This window comes from Protomyctophum bolini (assembly GCF_963924005.1).
Source record: "Protomyctophum bolini genome assembly, chromosome: 19".
NCBI lineage: Eukaryota > Metazoa > Chordata > Actinopteri > Myctophiformes > Myctophidae > Protomyctophum > Protomyctophum bolini.
In genome coordinates, this window is record NC_137880.1 from 37,754,090 (window position 1) to 37,774,274 (window position 20,185).

At 41.8% G+C, this 20,185-nt stretch overlaps 1 protein-coding gene across 1 annotated transcript in view; it reads right to left on the bottom strand.

The window, feature by feature from the left end:
• Nucleotides 1–674: 674 nt before the first annotated feature.
• Nucleotides 675–20,185, bottom strand: part of LOC308334394 (jun dimerization protein 2-like) — a 27,264-nt gene continuing 7,753 nt past the window's right edge. Inside the window, exons 3-5 of the mRNA XM_080791119.1 lie at nucleotides 5,287–5,517; nucleotides 4,574–4,678; nucleotides 675–1,085 (exon numbers count right to left, since the gene is read on the bottom strand). Of these exons, the coding sequence (XP_080647245.1) occupies nucleotides 894–1,085; nucleotides 4,574–4,678; nucleotides 5,287–5,481 (492 nt within the window). The 5' untranslated portion in view covers nucleotides 5,482–5,517 and the 3' untranslated portion in view covers nucleotides 675–893. The remainder of the gene's footprint in view (nucleotides 1,086–4,573; nucleotides 4,679–5,286; nucleotides 5,518–20,185) is intronic.

Sequence of the window (20,185 nt, forward strand, 5' to 3'; positions counted from 1 at the left end):
AGACAGGTCTCCTCCAGGTCTGGATCAAAGACGGGTCTCCTCCAGGTCTGGATCGAAGACAGGTCTCCTCCAGGTCTGGATCAAAGACAGGTCTCCTCCAGGTCTGGATCGAAGACAGGTCTCCTCCAGGTCTGGATCAAGAGGGGCGCGACAACGCAAACCTAAACGGTATCCAGGTCTGGTGAGTCGCGGGCGGGCCGTGTGCACCAAACGAGCAACGCGCACAACAAATTCACGGGACTGCACTCTCGCGTAAATACGCTTGCGTTGTCGCACCGTAGACTGCTCCCCTGCAGTGCTCTGCTCCAAAAAAAAAAACGCAGGTCTCACTGAAAATGAACTGTAGGCGCGTTCTATCGCTTCACGTGTGAAAGGCCCTTTTAGCCTGTGTGTCTGCCTCAAAACATTCGACACACTACATACATACTCCAGGCTTTGTGCGACAGAGAGAGAGCACCATGTTGGAAGTAGATGTGTTTCCACGATGTCGTTTCCAGTCATATATATAATTATATACGCCATCTTTCCCGTCAGTCTCTTTATGGAAAGATGGTTGCAGTAACGCCGAGGCACAGTGGGTGGGTGTCACAACAGAAACAAAACACTTAATGCAGAGACCCCCCCCCCCCCCCCCTCCCCCCTAAGTCTTCCCGTGAATAGAGCCAGCTCATATATAGCAATACTGAGAAAGGCCAACAACCCCTACGTCTTTGGGCAGAGAGAGAGAGAGAGTCTCTCCGAAAGTCTCCAAGCTCAGAACTCAAGTGCTTATTTAGAAGAAGGAAGGCATTGCCAGTTATTTCTGTTTCTTAAAAAAAATGGCTGCCATGATGGTGCAACTTTGGATTCCTGCTTTTTGTTGGAACTCCTGGGTTTTGGTGGTGTTTTTCTGTTCACTTGCTGTCGTTAGCTAGATGCTCCAGCAGTGGGTTGGCCTCGCTCTCAGGGGTCTTGACGCTGTCCGTCCTCACGATGCAGGTGGGCCGGTGGAGGTTGAGCATCACCATGAGCTGCTGTCGCTCCAGACGGAGCTCCTCGATCTGGGCCTTCAGCTCCGAGTTCACCATCTCCAGGCGTTCCGATTCCTGGACAGAGGGAGGGAGGGAGGCATTCGTATAGGAGATGAATATACAACGCATGACACAGGTTAGTGCACCCCACACTGATACATGTGGAACGCCCTACCACCACCACCAGCCATTATTTAAAGTAGCTATAAGCAATGAATATCTCAAAATCTTAATGACCTTTTTGTTATTGGTATTGAGACAGCCGGCCAATGGGTAAAACGCTCTCAAAATAAATGGTCTCTGTGACGCATCTAGGGGCCACAATCTGCATTCAAAGACTTCCCTAGAAGCTTTGACAATGACAATGGGCAAATCGACCACAAAGTAACAGTTTTTGTATTGACTTGTGCTTTAGTTGTATGTATGTAAATGTACCCATTCAGCATACTGTGAAATAACATTTTCACAATGAACCTATCGCACACCGCCGGTGTGCGATAGGTTCATTGAAAATAACGGAGGCGGCTGTTTTGACACGCGGTGTTCGCAGACGGTGTGTGTAGCCCTTCAGCAGTCTTTGTAGACTAGAGGATGATAACCATCACCTGGTGTCATGTTTGCATCTACAGTATCTAATAGGCCACATTAGTTTTGGGGGATAGCCTTGTCCATCACCTGCTCTCCTCAGTTGTGGAAAGTAACTAAGTAATTTTACTTAAGTACTGTACTTGAGTACAGTTTTGTACTTTACTTAGTAGTTACAATTTCTAGTACTTCCACTCCACTACATCTCATAGCCACAATTTGTACTTTGTGCTCCTCTACTTTATTTGAAAACTTACTATGACAGCACTTTGGAGATTTTAATTTTGATTAGAAAACATACAGTAACCACTTCAACGCTATATTGTGAGTAGGCCATTTGAAAATAGCAGATCTACAAGCTCACTTGCGACGCATTGTGAGCTTGTAGATCTGCTATTTCAATAGATTCTTGTACACATTTTGAACTTGTGAAACGGGACATTCTGGCAATACGAGTACTTTGACTTTTAGTACTTTTAAGTACATTTTTACGTCATGTTGTAGTATTGTTTTGTAGTCATCAGGATGATATCGCTACGTCATGTTGTAGTATTGTTTTGTAGTCATCAGGATGATATCGCTACGTCATGTTGTAGTTGTGAAGTTGCCCGAACGGCCAAGGCTCCAAGAACAGTCAGAAATGTTCGTTAAGGGCTTTTATTTTCCCCAAACTCCTCCACCAACCTCCAGACAGTTTTCTTCAGTGCAATTCACATACACAAACTAAATACTGGCCAACAATAGACCAACAGAACAAATACTTAGGCAAACACAATTGAACAAAATCACATAGGATGAGAACTCTCTTCAGGTTAACCCTTGGTCACCCAAGGCCCTGTAGCTCTCCCTCAGGACTGTTACCCGTGTTAAAGCCCACAACCAACTAACCCACTTGTCCCTGCAGCCTCCCTTAAATAGGGGTGGATCATACCACAGGACACAGAGCAATTAGCAACCTTTCTTCTCAATAAATACTTATAAATAAATACTGCCATAAATAATCCCTTGTATAAAAGTAACCTAAACATACTAAAGATGCGTTACCATTAAACAAATATAAATAAGCATGAACACTCAATGACAAATACTCAAAGCATAAGAAGTACCCCCCCCCTCTCCCCTGCATAGCACTTGGCCCCTTCCTAAATCAAGGGCAATGCCACCAGCAGTGCAGGAGAGACAATTAGCAAACAATCAGTGAACACACAGTTTTCCATACACAAGTTTAAAACATTAGTCCTTGCATGTTATAGAAAGCAGTTTCAAGTGTCTTTGTATATAGGGCACGGGTTGCCCCGTGACAGTAGTCATCAGGATGATATCGTTACGTCATGTTGTAGTATTGTTTTGTAGTCATCAGGTGATATCGTTACGTCATGTTGTAGTGTTGTTTTGTAGTCATCAGGATGATATCGCTACGTCATGTTGTAGTCATCAGGATGATATCGTTACGTCATGTTGTAGTATTGTTTTGTAGTCATCAGGTGATATCGTTACCTCATGTTGTAGTATTGTTTTGTAGTCATCAGGATGATATCGTTATGTCATGTTGTAGTATTGTTTTGTAGTCATCAGGTGATATTGTTACGTCATGTTGTAGTATTGTTTTGTAGTCATCAGGTGATATTGTTACGTCATGTTGTAGTATTGTTTTGTAGTCATCAGGTGATATTGTTACGTCATGTTGTAGTGTTGTTTTGTAGTCATCAGGATGATATCGCTACGTCATGTTGTAGTATTGTTTTGTAGTCATCAGGATGATGTCGCTACGTCATGTTGTAGTGTTGTTTTGTAGTCATCAGGATGATATCGCTACGTCATGTTGTAGTATTGATTTGTAGTCATCAGGATGATATCGCTACGTCATGTTGTAGTATTGATTTGTAGTCATCAGGTGATATTGTTACGTCATGTTGTAGTGTTGTTTTGTAGTCATCAGGTGATATTGTTACGTCATGTTGTAGTATTGTTTTGTAGTCATCAGGATGATATCGCTACGTCATGTTGTAGTGTTGTTTTGTAGTCATCAGGATGATATCGCTACGTCATGTTGTAGTGTTGTTTTGTAGTCATCAGGATGATATCGCTACGTCATGTTGTAGTATTGATTTGTAGTCATCAGGATGATATCGCTACGTCATGTTGTAGTATTGATTTGTAGTCATCAGGATGATATCGCTACGTCATGTTGTAGTGTTGTTTTGTAGTCATCAGGATGATATCGCTACGTCATGTTGTAGTCATTGTTTTGTAGTCATCAGGATGATATCGCTACGTCATGTTGTAGTATTGATTTGTAGTCATCAGGATGATATTGTTACGTCATGTTGTAGTATTGATTTGTAGTCATCAGGATGATATTGTTACGTCATGTTGTAGTATTGTTTTGTAGTCATCAGGATGATATCGCTACGTCATGTTGTAGTCATTGTTTTGTAGTCATCAGGATGATATCGCTACGTCATGTTGTAGTATTGTTTTGTAGTCATCAGGATGATATCGCTACGTCATGTTGTAGTATTGTTTTGTAGTCATCAGGATGATATCGCTACGTCATGTTGTAGTATTGATTTGTAGTCATCAGGATGATATCGCTACGTCATGTTGTAGTATTGTTTTGTAGTCATCAGGATGATATCACTACGTCATGTTGTAGTGTTGTTTTGTAGTCATCAGGATGATATCGCTACGTCATGTTGTAGTATTGATTTGTAGTCATCAGGATGATATCGCTACGTCATGTTGTAGTATTGTTTTGTAGTCATCAGGATGATATCACTACGTCATGTTGTAGTGTTGTTTTGTAGTCATCAGGATGATATCGCTACGTCATGTTGTAGTATTGATTTGTAGTAGACGGGCAGGAACAACAAGCGGTGGCAACTTCCTTTTCCCTCAAACGATTTTTCTCAAAAGCTACAGGCTACGAGAGCTTTTATTGAGTTGAAGGAAGTCAGTCCTTTCCTTCTTAAACTCACCCTTTGAAGGAAGTCAGTCCTTTCCTTCTTCTTGTTCCGGCAGCGCGCGGCGGCCACTTTGTTTTTCTCTCTCCTTCGTTTCCGCCGGTCTTCGTCTTCATCCATCTGCAGCGAGGAAGCATCGTTCAGATGTCAGTCATGCCACATTTTCATCGTCAACAACATAGTTTGCCGATCTCCGCAATTTTCACTACATTTTTTTGGGGGGGGGGTGGGTGAAAGAAGCTCTCAAGCTTGTAGATCTGCTATGTTTTCTATTTTTGTCCAAAAGTTCCCTCTGGGGTGCATACTTAGTTTAGACTAGTCATTGGTTAGACATCGGTTAAGGTTAGGTTTAGGTGTGCTGCCCTGTGGGAGGTTAGGTTTAGGGTGAGGGTTTGAGATAGGTTGTAGTTGTAGGACTAATGACTGGTCTAACTAATGACTAGTCTAAACCAAAAACTGTCCCCTCTAACACTTTCTGCACGTCCCTGTTGAAATGCACTCGCTCACTCGACCGCACGGAGCCAAACCGTTTCTACAAATAGATCAGATATTATACAACAGTTCCTTCTTCCACTCCCTCTCTCCATGAACGACCTCTCCCTCCTCCTCCTCCTCCTCCTCCTCCTCTCCCTCCTCTCCCTCCTCCTCCTCCTCCTCCTCCTCCTCCTCCTCCTCCTCCTCTCCCTCCTCCTCCTCCTCTCCCTCCTCTCTCTCCTCCTCCTCCTCACCTCTGTCTTGATGGCCAGCGGCCTCTTCCCCAGCCTCCCCAGGAAGTGCAGTGGGGAGAGCATGGAGCCCAGCTGGCGGAAGTCAGCCAGTCTCAGTTGGTCGGTGAGCGTGGTGGCTGAGATGCCCGCCAGCGGGCCCAGGCCGGGCAGGGAGCCCGCTGCCAGCGAAGGGTCAGGGATCTGTCCCGGCATCATGTCTGTCCCGGCCTCCTCCACCACCACCACCCGCCGCTGTGGGGAGAGACAGAGGGTTGAAAGGGTTAGGGTTAGGGTACAGAAAATACACCAAAGTCGTATACTGCTTTAACCCATTCTGACCTGAGATCAGATTCATACGAGGTTTCCACTGGACACACACTGGTCTGATTAACCCATTCTGACCTGAGATCAGATTCTAAAAATGTCAGTCGTTCTTCGATTTTTCAAAAATAGCAGACCTATGAGCTTGTAGATCTGATATTTTTCAATAGCTAAAGCATAACATGATGCTAACACAAATGGGTTCCCGTTCAGAATGGATTAAAAACCAATTAGACCTGAGCTACAAAATGTCTTCTAAATCCTGACAGTTTTCTGAATAAAAGCGAGGCAAGAATTTGACTTAAAAACGTTCTGAAAGAATATATATTCAAATTTTCACGATTTTTCAAAAGTAACAGATCTGACTTTTATTTATTTTTGCTATATTTTAATCTTGATTTTAAATGTTTTTTTGTGTTGCGAAAATGCAAAGAATTGTTTCTGTTTTATTGGCTTATTCGAAATAAACATGACGAACAAACAAACAAACAGTCACGCCAAAGCAATTACAATAGCCGATCTACAAGTCTGTTTAAAAAATATATATACATATTTAACCAATATTTAACCAATGAAAAGCATTACAAGAACATGTGACTGAATAACTACAGTGTCCAATTTGGACACTTGTTATTTTTTCCATTTCCTGAAAAGTAACAGCTTTGGACATGGAGACCTGCATGTTTCCATCCAACAGCTGCGACAAATGCATTTTGTGCAATAAGCACAAAATAAGGGGATTTCCACCATGCTATTGGAATCTACATTTTGACCAACTTTGACCATGGCAGGGGTGGGCAACTTTGACCCCTTTTGGTGTTTTAAACATTATGTTTGAAATTATTATGTTTGCTATTGAAAAATAGCAGACCTATACAAGCTCGTAGCGCGCCACCGAGTGGCGCGCTACGAGCTTGTATAGGTCTGCTATTTTTGAAAATAGCATTTTTTTTTTGGCACAAATCTTTGAATATATATTCACGTGAACGTTTTTAACTCAAATCTTTGCTTCTGGGGAGGTCCCTGGAACAACATATTTTCAGATGGGGGGTCGGTGGCCAAATACATATCATTTTTTTGGGTCCTTGACATGAAATATTGAGCAACCACTGATACAGAAACATGAGGAAGAAGAAAAATATAAATGCGTGACATGCACACTGTATAAACTAAAGTGACCAAACACTGACCTCCTTAGAGAAACTACTATACAGACAGACCGACTGTGGACTTTGGTTACAGTCCAGACGATCAAAGGCTTGTCTGAGACTCTCTCTGACAATACCTGGACATGCCAACACTGCATTATCATATCAATATGATTGATAATCAAAGATAATTGATGATTCATAAGAGAGTCCATTAGTAATGAATCGGTATTTTGACAAAAAAAGAAAATCATTAACAGATCTAAAAAGTTCACATATATAATATATAAGCATTGAGCTTGTATATATTTTCCACTATTTTTGCCCAACACCGTTGCTTATTTGGTTGATTTTATTTGTTTACATAAAAAGATTCTCTGTTTCAATTAATCAAAAAAGTCGTGAAGAAAATAATTGATAACTTGCAGCACCAGACCTGTGATTCCGAAACGAGCTTGTAGGTCTGCTATTTTTGAAAAATCGTGAAAATGCGGCACAAATCTTTGAATATATATTATTTCAGTCAGCCCTAAATGGGTTTTTATCTGCAACTAAATTTGATGTAGTCCTTCCTTTTGCTTCATCTCTTTCTCAGTAGGCCGGAGAAAAGAACCCTGCTCTAGTTGTATGTAGAAGACATAGCACTATAAAGTATATATGCATAGTTTCATTATATAGATATTCCACTGTTGTGTTCTTAGCTTACGTATGATTGATGATACGTAGCTGTCTATAGGAGTGGTTGCACCACTCAAAAAAGTACTTATGTGTGTGTCTGTGTCCCTGCATGTGTCCGAGCACGGAAATAGCATATTGTCACCACCAAGTGTCACTGTTGTGCAGCCTAACACAGAGACAGAGGCCAGGGAGGAGAGCTTGTACAGTACAGTACAGTACAGTACAGTACAGTACAGTACAGTACAGTACAGTACAGTACAGTACAGCACAGCACCACTCACATCAGACGGGTCACATTTTTATGTATGTGATGTATTGCCATGCTTTTTGTTATTGCTTAATGTAAATCGCTCTGGATTAAGAGCTACATATTTTCAGATGGGGGTCGGCGGCCAATTTCACATATAATATTTGGGGTCCTTACAATTACAATTTAGGCATTTAGCAGACGCTCTTAATCCAGAGCGACTTACATTAAGCAAGAACAAAAAAGCATGGGAATACATCACATAAAAACATTTATCATGAAACATGCGTAAGCTAAGAAAGTAACAAGGGTCCTTGACATGAAATATGGAGCACCACTGAACTGATACAGAAACATGAGGTATTTCAGAAAACTGTCAGGATTTAGAAGACCTTTTTGAAATTTTCGACGTCAGGCCTATTTAATGTTCGCCTATTATTGAAGGCCTAGAATAGGGATGCTTGGGATCATGTGGTTAATTTAGCTCCGACTGTACAAATGGATTAATTACTGAGGATTCTACGGTGCACCATAATCACATTTGTGACTGATCTGCCCTCTGTGTCATTCACTATCTATCGGGGCTGAATTCACTGCTGTTGTCCATACCCGTGTTGCCATGTCTGCTTCATTATAAGCGACTTTGGGCTTGATCTTTCTGTAAAGTTGCTTGAAAATATTGGTAGATGTTTGGGGGTTTTTTGGGCTTCGTCCTGAATTATATAGTTGCTTATTTGGGCTTGTTTCCTAATGTTGTTTAACCCAATCTGACCTGAGATCAGATTCATAGTATACGAGACACACTGGTCTGATTAACCCATTCTGACCTGAGATCAGATTCTAAAAATGTCAAGTCGTTCTTCGATTTTTCAAAAATAGCAGACCTACAAGCTCGTAGCGCGCCACTCGGTGGCGCGCTATGAGCTTGAAGATCTGCTATTTTTCAATAGCTAAAGCATAACATGATGCTTGCTAACACCAAAATAGGTTCCCGTTCAGAATGGGTTAATATCTATGAAACAAATGCACCCCTTCCTGAAATCTATTGATCTACGTCGCTTCACTGTGACCTTGACCTTTGACCTGTTCTATACCCAAACGCCAAGCCATGTCTTCAGGCAGCCTATACTGCTCACAAAGTCTGACCACTAATTCTCAAGTTATCAAACAAAACACAAACGACATGCAGTCCCCGGCTGCCACACATTGTTGTGGGCAGGGGAAATACTTTCATGGCTAACTATTGTGTGTCCCAAGATTGTCCAAAAATGCAAGTCGACGCTATAGCTGCGACTTTTGTCTAGTTGGCAACCAACGGAAAAACAAACTTCTCTCTGTTTTTTTCACCCCCTCTTCTGTGGCGGGTGCAGTACTTAGTTTAGACAGTACTTAGTTTAGACAGTATTTGGTTTAGACTAGTCATTGGTTTAGACCAGTCATTAGTCCTATACAACTACAACCTATCTCAAACCCTCACCCTAAACCTAACCTCCCACGGGGCAGCACACCTAAACCTAACCTTGACCCATGTAGTCTAAACTAAGTATGCACCCCCGTCTGTGGCTTGACTTGCAATGGGAACCATGGATGTAGGGAAGTGTCTAGAATCCTTGTACAGTTACAGTAGTATGTAACATATGGCCCACATACAGTAGCTGCCCATTCATATTTTATTGCATACCATTTAGGCCTGACGTCGAAATGTATTAATATTTTCCTGTATCAATATTTCATGTCAAGGACCCCAGAAATGATATGTAAATATGCCGCTGACCCCCATCTGAAAAACACACGCCCCAGAAGCAAAGATTTGAGTTACAAACTGAAACATTTTTCTAAAACAGCAGACCTACAAGTTCATAGCGCGGCACTCGGTGCCGCGCTATGAACTTGTAGATCTGCTATTTTTCAATAGCTAAAGTATAACACAATGCTTTAAAACACCAAAAGGGGTTCCCGGCGCCCAGACTGGGTTAATATATACTTTGTCACATTTTAACATTTGCCACAGTTTCGTGTGGCCAAAAATAGCAAAAGGTATACAACAAGCTCACACAACACATCTTAAATCATGGCACATTGTTGAGAGCTTGGAGATCTGCCATTTGTTTTTCAATTCTAAAACTTTACTGACCATGTATTTGCCTATGATAACATGCCAGGGGAATTTACTATCTATCCATATAAGACCAAAGACATCAAAAGCAGCTTAACCCATTCTGACCTGAGATCAGATTCTAAAAATGTCTTCTACATCCAGACAGTTTTCCATTCTGACCTGAGATCAGATTCTAAAAATGTCTTCTACATCCAGACAGTTTTCCATTCTGACCTGAGATCAGATTCTAAAAATGTCTTCTACATCCAGACAGTTTTCCATTCTGACCTGAGATCAGATTCTAAAAATGTCTTCTACATCCAGACAGTTTTCCATTCTGACCTGAGATCAGATTCTAAAAATGTCTTCTATGTCAGTCGCTCTTCGATAAAAAAAGAAATAGCAGCTCTACAAGCTCATAGCGCGCCACTCGGTGGCGCGCTATGATCTTGTAGATCTGGTATTTTTCATGACGCTAACACCAAAATGGGTTCCCGCCCAGAATGGGTTAAAAGTGTTCAAATATACAGTGGATGAGACTCATGTATTCCACCAACGCCCTCTTTCAACAGTTTTTGGTCAATTTAAAAGGTTTGTTTGACCGCAGTACGTTTTAATGCAATCAGGGAGGAATGAAGGAGAGAGAGAGAGAGAGAGAGAGGGGGGGGGAGGGAGGAGAGCTTGTGCAGGCCCAGAGGAAGTGGCTGCAGAATTAAGACGTCTCTCTCTAATTACTGTAAGACCAAGACTTGGAAATCTTCTGATGGCCAAATAACCCGTTTAGACCTGATAGGAAGATTCTACAAATGTCTTCTGAAAAACCCCCCATGTTTCTAACGTCAGTCGTTCTCAAACTATTTCATGTCAAGGAGGACCCCCAAAGATATATGTAATTGGCCGCCGACCCCCCATCTGAAAATATGTTATCAGTAAGTAACCTCCCAGAAGCAAAGATTTGAGTTTAAAAAAACGTTCAGCTCTGAAAGAATATATATTCAAAGCTTTGCACTACATTTTCTTACGATTTTATTTTTCCCCCCAGAAAATAGCAGACCTACAAGCTCGTAGCGCGGCACTCGGTGCCGCGCTATGAGCTTGTAGATCTGCTATTTTTCAATAGCTAAAGCATAACATAATGCTTTAAAAAAAATAAAACACCAAAAGGGGGTTCCCGCCCAGAATGGGATAAAAAACAAATGTTACAGATGGAAACAGTGCAACTTGAGCCGTCTCACCCGCCCTGCCCAGCTCTGTGATCTGGAGGAGGAAAAAAGACCGCTGGATTTCACCAGAAGTCACAGTTTTAGTTGCTATAATAGAAGCTAGTAGGCTGGCAAATATGTTTCGCTATTCTTGGAAAAAAATATTAGGAGTTTCTCCAAAAGTGTTTTTGAAATGTTTTGTAAATATTTCACTTATGATAATGACATATAGGCTAAAACAGGGAGGCCAAGTTGAAAGTGGTACAAGATACCATATCATCTGCCAATACAGTATATATGTAACAACATGATTATCTACAACTTATGTGATCATATTGTTTGTAGGGATGTCCCATTTTTTTTGCTTCCGATCCAATCCCAATACCTCGATTTTTGTGTTAACCGATACCGAATACCAATACCAGTGTCGTGATCTCATGTTGTGTATAGCTATATATCTGGTGTTGTGTTTATAGCTATATATCTGGTGTTGTGTTTATAGCTATATATCTGGTGTTGTGTTTATAGCTATCTATATATCTGGTGTTGTGTTTATAGCTATCTAGCTATATATCTGGTGTTGTGTTTATAGCAGACTCCTCACTCAAGTGTGCACTTGCAGTTTGGGGCAACTCCAAAGCAAACTCCACATGTCCCAACATTTTATTTACCTGCCAGTGTCAACCCCTTCCTTACCCCTGTGTCAGATCGGTGGTTAGACTGGCATAGTGTCAACCCCCTTACCCCTGTGTCAGATCGGTGGTTAGACTGGCATAGTGTCAACCCCTTACCCCAGGCTGTGTCGGATCGATGGTTAGACTGGCATAGTGTCAACCCCCTTACCCCTGTGTCAGATCTGTGGTTAGACTGGCATAGTGTCAACCCCTTACCCCTGTGTCAGATCTGTGGTCAGACTGGCATAGTGTCAACCCCCTTACCCCTGTGTCAGATCTGTGGTCAGACTGGCATATTTGCCGATACCGATATGACCCGATATGACAAATAAGGGCCGATCTGATACTTTTCCCGATACGGATACAGTATCAGGACATCTCTAATTGTTTACGAAGGAAATGTCAGCTAGGACTGTACTGGACAAAACTTTTAAAGTTTCAGAACTTTCTATCAGGATGGAGCATAGAAACACTCTAGTTTAAGATAAGTTATACGTATCTTCATAATGCTCATTATATGATGGAAAGTTACCATTTCTGTCTACTTGGTCTGTGTCTCAGAAGAGGGCTGTTAACAGTGCAGAATCCTAGCTATGTACTCTACCAGTGAGTGACATCAAATCAAATCAACCTTTATTTATATAGCACGTTATAACACAACCTGAGTTGACCAAAGTGCTTCACAACAAAGACTAAAGCAGAATACATCAAGCATAAAAACATAGCATATTAACCCATTCTGAACGGTAACCCATTTTGGTGTTAGCATTATGTTATGCTTTAGCCATTGAAAAATAGCAGATCTACAAGCTCATAGCGCGCCACCGAGTGGCGCGCTACGAGCTTGTAGGTCTGCTATTTTTGAAAAATCGAAGAACGACTGAATTGTTTTTAGAATCTGATCTCAGGTCAGAATGGGTCAATCAGACCAGTGTGTGTCCAGTGGAAACCTCGTATGAATCTGATCTCAGGTCAGAATGGGTTAAAAACCAGCATGATGAGACAATCATCGGTATAGGCAAAGGTTTGATCATTTTAAACAAGATTTCAAGCTAGTGTTTATTAATTCAAGAGCATCTCTGTTGAAGTTGAAATGACCAAACCTGTCTAGTGTCTACAGATGATGTAAACTCATAAACTATCTTTCTGAACTGTCCACAGCCCACCTCTGAGACACAAAGTGAGCAGACAGCTCAACACCGGTGAGGAGGAGCGATTACATGACGCTAGGACTATAAGAAACAACATTTACATCATTTACACAACATTAACAACCCCCATATTGAGAAAATACTCCTTTTCGGGGGTCGTTTCTTTTCAACACAATTTCAGCAGCAGCGTTTTCTCTCCAGAAACAAAGAGCGCTCAGTGTTGTTAGTTATAGAAACAAAGACCGCTCAGTGTTGTTAGTTATGGCTGCCGGTGGAACTTTAGTCCTACGGCAGAAATATGCAGAGGTAACGTTATACATTCTGAGTGTCCCTGCTGCCTTTAACCCATTCAGGACGGGAGGAACCCCCTGTTGGTGTTTTTAAGCATTTTTGTTATACTTTTTAGCTATTGGAAAAATAGCAGATCTACAAGCTCGTAGCGCGGCACCGAGTGTCCGCGCTATACGAGCTTGTAGGGTCTGCTATTTTTTAAAGATCGTTCAAATGTGGCGCAAATTTGGAATATATATTCTTTCAGAGCGAACATTTTTAACTTAATATCTTTGCTTCTGGGGGAAGAGGGGGTCCCTGCCAGGAACAACATATTTTCAGATGGGGGGTCGGAGGGGTTGGGGTTCTTGACATGAAATAGTTTGAGCACCACTGATGTAGAAACACAGGGTTTTTCAGAAAACCGTCATGATTTAGATTTTAGAAGACATTTTGTAGAATCGAGTTCAGGTCTAAATGGGAACGGTCGGGAAAACGCCCTTTTGGTGTTTTTAAACATTATCGTGAAAATGTGGCGCAAATCATTGAATAATACTGTATATTCTGTCAGAGGGAACGTTTTTAACTCAAATCTTTGCTCCCCTCCCTGGGACAACATACTGTCAGATGGGGGTCCGCAGCCAAATAGAGATAATTCTGGGGGTCCTTGACTAGACAAGAAAAAGGTTGAGCACCGGCACTGACATAATAGAAACATAAGGTTTTTCAGAAAACTGTTTAGGATTTATTAGAAGCCAATTTTTTATATCAGAATCGGACTCCGGTATAAATGGGTTAACCCATTTTGGGGTGGGAACCCCTTTCGGTGTTATGTTATGCTTTAGCTATTGAAAAATAGCAGATCTACAAGCTCGTAGCGCGCCACCGAGTGGCGCGCTACGAGCTTGTAGGTCTGCTATTTTTGAAAAATCGAAGAACGACTGACATAGAAACATAGCTTTTTTCAGAAAACTGTCAGGATGTAGAAGAACATTTTTAGAATCTGATCTCAGGTCAGAATGGGTTAAACTACTTACTTCGTTATACATTATAGAGCAGATGGATTTCTGTAAATGATGCCAATTCATATTGCCCCCCCCCCCCCCCCCCCCCCTTGAGTATTTATTCAGGAACGCCACAAACACTACAGGTTAGGCCACAGGACTGTACAAAGTCCCTCTCATATGGAGAAACCCAACAAAGGCATCTATTGTGAGGTGATGATGCGAGACAGCTGACTTCGCTGGTGGGTCTGACCAGCTGACAGGCCCACTGTATTACAGTAACATTCAGTTTTTTCTGCTCTTTTCTTTCTTGCAAATAATAATACACAGTCAGAGCCTTTCACTTTGCTCTGTTGCACCAAAAAAAAAGAGAAACAAGGCGAGGTAATGAAAAAATGCAGGGTTATGTAACTCTATTCTAATGTAGGTACTCCACCCTGCGTTGAGACTGTCTGGCCTGAGAGCCTCACAAGTGTTTTTGTAGTTGGACTCGGATGTCTAGCGTCTAGAGTATAAAGACCCCGAGTTCAGCTCTGTTTTATCCCATTCTGGGCGGCCGGGAACCCCTCTTTTTGGTGTTTATATATAGCATTGTGTTATTACTTTTAGCTGTTGAAAAATAGCAGATCTACAAGCTCGTAGCACGGCACTCTGTGCCGCACTACGAGCTTGTAAGTCTGCTATTGTTTTGAAAAACCGTGAAAATGTGGCGCAAATCTTTGAATATATATATATTCTTTCAGAGCGAACATTTTAAGTTTTTAAGTCAAATCTGTGCTTCTGCGGGGATACTTTAGCTATTGAAAAATAGCAGATCTACAAGCTCATAGGCACCGAGTGCCGCGCTATACGAGCTTGTAGGTCTGCTATTTTCTTTTAATCGTGAAAATGTGGCGCAAATCTTTGAATATATTCTTTCTGAGCGAACGTTTTAAGTCAAATCTGTGCTTCTGCGGGGACCCTGGAACTACATATTTTCAGATGGGGGGGGGGGGGGTCGGCGGGCCAATTACAGATATATCTTTAGGGTACTTGACATGAAAATGCTTGAGATCCACTGACATAGAAACATAGGTTTTTCAGAAAACTGTTCTCGGGTCTAAATGGGTTAATATTGTTATTTTTATACTGTATATATTTATAGAGTATGTTATCTATCTCTTATGATATGGTGATGTTACAGTACTGTACCACTCTGGCTCACAGTGGTGTAAAGTAACCATGAAGTACATGACATGTATTCAAGTACTGTATTTGGGTACAATTTTGAGGTTTACTTTTACTGGAGTATTTGCAATACTTTTACGTCTACTCCACTACATCTCACTCTGAGGCAAATATTGCACTTGGTACTCCTTTTATAAGTTACTTTGTAGATTTTGTACCACCAGCTGATGACATTTAGCCCCTCGGACGCACAACAATTCTTCTACATTCTCTAATCGTGTAAACTTTCTTGTAAATGAAGTAATGCAGATGTTTTAACAATAATGTAACTCTTGAGAGCTTAATGTACGGGTCCATTTGGTTTCATTATTGAGTTAAAGATCTATAAGGGGGTCCATTTGGTCATTCTCCATCATTTAGCTGCGGTGGGACCACCTGGAACCCCCTCAAAGACCACTGGTTGAAACTGGCATGAGGGGGTCTGTCAGATTAATAGCTTCATTATAATAACACTGGGTCCTAATTTAACTTAATGAAACCGGAGCACACGTTCAGCTTGAAGGATGGTTTAATTAAACCCAAAATTGGACGTCCCTACATGCTATGTTGTTAATTAACGATTTATTAGAACGTTACTTAAAGGACCACTTCACCACTTTTCAATCTTATATCTTCATATAATAGGTCCTCACTAATAATCGTGATAAAATGGCACGATTCTTTTCTACTCTGTGTCTGTGTCTCATATAGGAGGGCTGTGGGCAGTTTAGAAACCGTCTTCCAGTGACATCATCATTAGGCAGATTATTTTTTAAACAAAGATTATTTTTACAAAAAATGTTTAGATTTTCATTATCGTTGAGAACGATGGCTTCCATTTTTTGCATTGCAACTTTTCAGGACTTTAGAAAGCCTGCAGTTTCTATTCGCTTGTATTCCCCATCAATGATGTCACTTGGAAGACGGTTTCTGAACTGCCCACAGCCCTCCTATGAGACACAGACACAGAGTAGAAATAAATTGCGCCATTCTTTTTCAAGATCACTGGCAAGAAAATATACGATCTATACAAGGCTCTGCTATTTCTGGCGTGTTTTGCGGTACAATACCGTCGTACGACTAACGTGTAAATCAGGGCGTATGATTTATTAGGGCCCAAAGACCACAAGCTGGTCTACAGTACAGTCAGACGCAAGTCTCCAATGAGTCATTTTATTATTTAACCCATTTTGGGCCGGGAACCTCTTTTGGTGTTATGTTATGTGTTATGTATGTTGTGCTTTAGCTATTGGAAAAATAGCAGACCTACAAGCTCGTAGCGCGCCACCGAGTGGCGCGCTACGAGCTTGTAGGTCAGAAACACACAGCTTTTTCAGAAAACTGTCAGGATGTAGAAGAACATTTTTAGAATCTGATCTCAGGTCAAAATGGGTTAACTCCATGCCACTATTTTCTCTCTCTCTCTCTCTCCTCCCCCCCTCTCTCTCTCTCCTCCCCCCTCTCTCTCTCTCCTCCCCCCTCTCTCTCTCTCTCTCTCTCTCTCTCTCTCTAACTGTATGTATAGTCCCATTTACAGTGCACTTGGCAGCCGTTTAGTATTTTTTCTGGAGAGAAAGAGAACAAGACAGCCCTGGTGAAAATCTGTCTCGGACCAAAAAAAAAAAATCCCTTTCGTTCAACTCCCAGAGGAGGTTATAACTAAGCCGCTCTGAACGGGAACCCCCCTTTTGGTGTTATTATTATAAGCATCGTGTTGTACTTTAGCTGTTGAAAAAATAGCAGATCTACAAGCTCATAGCGCGCCACCGAGTGCTTGTATAGGTCTGCTGTTTTTGAAAGATCGTGAAAATGTGGCACAAATCTTTCAGAGCGAACATTTTTAACACAAATCTTAAAAGCTTCTGGAGGGGGGGGGTCCCTGGAACTACATATTTCAGATGGGGGGTCGGCGGCCAATTGCATATATTTTTGGGGTCCGTGACATGAAAAGGTTTGAGAACGACTGACAACGACTGACACATTAGGGTTTTTCAGAAAACATTTTTAAAGAATCGTCCTCCGGTCTAAATGGATTAACCCATTCTGAACGGGAACCCATTCTGGTGTTATAGCATCATGTCATGCTTTAGCTATTGAAAAATAGCAGATCTACAAGCTCATAGCGCGCCACCGAGTGGCGCGCTACGAGCTTGTAGGTCTGCTATTTTTGAAGAAATGTCAGTCGAAGAACGACTGACATTTTTTTAGAATCTGATCTCAGGTCAGAATGGGTTATAATCAGACCCAGTGTGTGTCCAGTAGTGGAAAACCTCGTATGAATCTGATCTCGGGTCAGAATGGGTTAAGCAATGGAGGGTGCCAAGGTCTATACTCAAAGACTTGTCTAACAAGACAAACCATATGCAGCTAATGTGGGGGTCTCTGGGTGGGCTCGGAACCCATTAGAAAGCGTGCCAGACACAATGGAACGCCACATGAACCGTTCGATTACTCCAATTGAACCGTTCCTGTTCCCTCGACCTGACACGCTCTGTTCAGCTCTGCGCACAACGCTTTAGAGATCATATTATTATTATTATTACAGGGACTTGAGTTCTGTGTAAATATACTTAACCCATTCTGACCTGAGATCAGATTCATACGAGGTTTCCACTGGACACACACTGGGTCTGATTATACCCATTCTGACCCGAGATCAGATTCTAAAAAATGTCAGTCGTTCTTCGATTTTTCAAAAATAGCAGACCTACATAGCTCGTAGCGCGCCACTCGGTGGCGCGCTATGAGCTTGTAGATCTGATATTTTTTCAATAGCTAAAGCATAACTTGATGCTTTTGAACACCAAAATGGGTTCCCGTTCAAAATGGGTTAAAGTGAGCAATCGAGATGCTGAATTCCATCCACATGGCAACTACTAGGTGGCTATTGATATTGTCAAAACAAAATATCAATTATCTTTGACCGAATACCACCAATATCGATAACGTATGACTAACTTTTTGTGGATGGTTATTAATTATTGGTGCTTTTCAGAAGAACAATGACATGAATAAACTTTGAGGAATCATTAGTGTAATTTTTGGGCATGTTCTCAACAGAAAAGCGTTTCAAAAACGTTTAACCCATTTTGACCTGAGATCAGATTCTACAAATGTCTTCTAAATCCTGACAGTTTTCTGAATAACGCTGTGTTTCTATGTCAGTCAACATTTTCATGTCAAAGACCCCCAAAATTATATATATTTGGCCGCCGACCCCCCCCCCCCCCATCTCAAAATGTTGTTCCAAATGTTGTTCCCCGGAAGCAAAGATTTGAGTTAAAAACGTTCGCTCTGAAAGAATATATTTATTCCGCCACATTTTCAAGATTTTCCAAAAATAGCAGACCTACAAGCTCGTAGTGCGGCACCGAGTGCCGCACTACGAGAGCTTGTAGATCTGCTATTTTTCCACAACAGCTAAAGTATAGAACAGAATGCTTAAACCAAACACCAAAAACGGCGTTCCCGCCCGAAGTGGGTTAAAAATAAATCTTGTTCTGCAAGCTCACAGCATGTCAACGTTCCAACGCGTTGAGACGTTGAGAGGCTGCAAGATGGATTACTCTCTCTGTGTGTTTTTCTTTTTAAATAGGGGGCCCTAAGTGGTCGACGGTTAGAATGCTGACATTCGACTCAACAGTGTGCCATGTTTTGCAATTAACATTGTCCATTTCTGACCAGTAAACAGTAACACACATGCATCGGAGTCCAACAGGAATATTATGGACTCCAACGCGGACCTCCATCCGAGCCAACGACCACAGGAACTAAAACATCAATTTACTGACTGTAGCAATGACGACGCAAAGAGACGGTTCAGAACGGAATCACGAGGTTCCATCACAGCTGCTGGTTACAGTATATAGATAGTGTTGTGTTTATACAGCTATAAGGAAAGGAAAGGTATGATTACCCTGCAGGGTAACTGGACTAAGGAAAGGAAAGGTACTATGTTTACCCTGCAGGGCAACTGGACTAAGGAAAGGAAAGGTACTATGTTTACCCTGCAGGGCAACTGGACTAAGGAAAGGAAAGGTACTATGTTTACCCAGGGTAACTGGACTAAGGAAAGGAAAGGTACTATGTTTACCCAGGGTAACTGGACTAAGGAAAGGAAAGGTACTATGTTTACCCAGGGTAACTGGACTAAGGAAAGGAAAGGTACTATGTTTACCCTGCAGGGTAACTGGACTAAGGAAAGGAAAGGTACTATGTTTACCCTGCAGGGTAACTGGACTAAGGAAAGGAAAGGTACTATGTTTACCCTGCAGGGCAACTGGACTAAGGAAAGGAAAGGTACTATGTTTACCCAGGGTAACTGGACTAAGGAAAGGAAAGGTACTATGTTTACCCAGGGTAACTGGACTAAGGAAAGGAAAGGTACTATGTTTACCCAGGGTAACTGGACTAAGGAAAGGAAAGGTACTATGTTTACCCTGCAGGGCAACTGGACTAAGGAAAGGAAAGGTACTATGTTTACCCTGCAGGGTAACTGGACTAAGGAAAGGAAAGGTACTATGTTTACCCTGCAGGGCAACTGGACTAAGGAAAGGAAAGGTACTATGTTTACCCTGCAGGGTAACTGGACTAAGGAAAGGAAAGGTACTATGTTTACCCTGCAGGGCAACTGGACTAAGGAAAGGAAAGGTACTATGTTTACCCTGCAGGGTAACTGGACTAAGGAAAGGAAAGGTACTATGTTTACCCAGGGTAACTGGACTAAGGGAAAGGAAAGGTACTATGTTTACCCTGCAGGGCCAACTGGGACTAAGGAAAGGAAAGGTACTATGTTTACCCTGCAGGGTAACTGGACTAAGGAAAGGAAAGGTACTATGTTTACCCTGCAGGGCAACTGGACTAAGGAAAGGAAAGGTACTATGTTTACCCTGCAGGGTAACTGGACTAAGAAAGGAAAGGT